The sequence below is a fragment of the Lucilia sericata genome, unplaced genomic scaffold, assembly GCF_015586225.1.
Source record: "Lucilia sericata isolate MDLA Ls3-8-SP2 unplaced genomic scaffold, ASM1558622v1 Contig000695F_arrow, whole genome shotgun sequence".
Lineage (NCBI taxonomy): Eukaryota > Metazoa > Arthropoda > Insecta > Diptera > Calliphoridae > Lucilia > Lucilia sericata.
The window spans coordinates 248,091-250,326 of record NW_023994698.1 but is presented as its reverse complement, the minus strand read 5'-3'; the positions used below and the strand labels follow the sequence as shown (position 1 = coordinate 250,326).

Sequence of the window (2,236 nt, the reverse complement as noted above, 5' to 3'; positions counted from 1 at the left end):
ATTATTATTTTACCTCGTAGAAGCAATAACGCCAAGAGCACGTAGTGCTTATGTTGACGATCAGAAAAGAAGTGTTTTTTAATTTACAAAACGTAAATTGGTGGCAAACAATATTTAGGTACCGTTAACGGTTTACTCGTTAGAATTTTCCAACAAAGTTGTAAATAAAGCGGAGCTTAATAAGATTCTAACGTTGCAAAAAATAGTATTTGCATATGTTATCAAAACAAGTGTAAACCATAAATCGAACTTGAACAACATTTTTTAGCATTTTACAATCAATTTATGGAGCGATTTTAAATTCTGAAGACATGAATCGTTAATTACTCAATCATAATATAATTTATAAACATTTGATAACAATTTGGTCAATGTTATATGAGAATATTTCCTTGATAGATCCAAAATTTCTGAATTTCGCGCGATAGCATTGAGCGTTTTTAATATTTCAACTAGGCCTATATTTAAATAGGCCCAAAAATATGATCATATTTTCTCCAAAAGGTTAAAAATTTAGTGACTCTAGTATTTTCAAATCCTTAAAAAAAGATAATAGGCCAAGAAAAAGGATGCTAAGACATGCACATGTGCTAACTGAAACACCACCAAAAAATGTTTTTAAAATTCTTATAAATGGAAATTTTATTTTCAGTAAATGCAAATTTTAATTTCAAAAAATGGAAAATAGAGGTCAATTCGAAAGAAAACTATTCTTTTTATTTAATTAATATACAAATTTATTATCAAATCGATGTAATACGATATTAGATATTTGCGGATTAGTTCTTCATTTTTTTATATTACATGTGAGGTTTAACTTGCATAGAATTAAGCATATTCAGATCATAGTAATGATGTGTTATTATTCCATAGATAATTATTAAACATTAGAAGCAAGTTTTTTAAGGTTTTATGGTGAAATTTGATAAAATTATTACAATTTGTATCATCACAATCTTAAATATGCCAACAGTCTGACCCCATGTTAGAGGGTCAGACTGTTGTTTACCTGGGAAAAAAATTTTTAAATTCTCATTAAAAAAAAATGGACTATTGACCCATTAGGGGCATATTTTGACATAAAGAAATTTACTAGTACTACAAGACACATTTCAGCAAAAATAACCAAAGACAACTGCTTAATATTTGTCACATCAAATTAAATTGCATTTAGAAGCATAGACAACTGTCCTTTCATAATAATTAGTTGCAATTTTTTAAAATTAATTAACATTTTTCAATATTGTTTCAACGTATTTCAAAGAGTGTGCTATAATTATGAAACAGTTTTTTATGGTTAGTTTTGTATAAAAAGCCCTATTACCGTTATTTTGCCGACTTACACGGAATTTTGATACTTATTACATAAACTGGACTTCGTTCTTGAATTTGCCATCAATCATGTTTTTCTAACTTAATTTATTGTAATAATATAAAAAGAATAAAAACCTAAAACAAGGTGCGCTATATTTTTGAGCAGTACTTTAGATATTAGTTATTTGAGGCGACAGGTGACTAGATATGAAATTATAACAAAATAAAAAACTAGTACCAGTAAAATACTAGTTCCATTTCCTACAGGGTAAATTGTTAAATCCTGCTTAGAATTATAAATATAAAATCCTACCTTAGAATTGTAGACATTTACATCTTCAACTTCAAAAAACCAGACACATTGTGGCGATTCCGATTTTATGACATTATCCGCATCAGATACCACGTTATTATCCGTATTTAGATTTTCCGATTCATTATCACTCGCGCTACGATCCGCATTTTCAAGTGTGTTGTCCTCAAAACTGTTTTCACCTGGAAGTGCAAATACAGTAGCCTTGCACAGTACGATATTGTCTATGTCAACAGTGTCGTCACCATGTTGCGTTTGGGCATGTCGGAATAATTTCGTATTGAACATTGCAAAATAATTCGTAACGTTTTGATATTGGTAAAATAAGGAACACGATAGTTTCGTTACCGGTTTATAACTCGTGAAAATAGCTTTATTTCTATGAGCAAATAACCGCTGAAAGAATAATTTTTAATTAGTCGCTCATGGCCATGTGTGTAATTCATAAAACTTACAATATAATTATTAGTAAACTTGGCTATTTTCATTAAATTTATTTAATATTTAAACTACACGACAAAGAACAGACTCGGCGGCTTCAGCGTAAACAATTTTTACGCACACACAAATCTGAATGTTTTTATTAAGTCAGCTGTTTTGAAACGTGTG

At 29.2% G+C, this 2,236-nt stretch overlaps 1 protein-coding gene across 1 annotated transcript; it reads right to left on the bottom strand.

Moving 5' to 3' along the window:
• Window positions 1-1,495: 1,495 nt before the first annotated feature.
• LOC119607441 lies at window positions 1,496-2,236 on the bottom strand. The gene is made up of 2 exons (XM_037961331.1): window positions 2,083-2,236; window positions 1,496-2,023 (listed from the first exon to the last, which is right to left on the bottom strand). Exons 1-2 carry the CDS (start codon window positions 2,113-2,115, stop codon window positions 1,496-1,498), a joined length of 561 nt encoding a protein of 186 aa, XP_037817259.1. The 5' UTR covers window positions 2,116-2,236.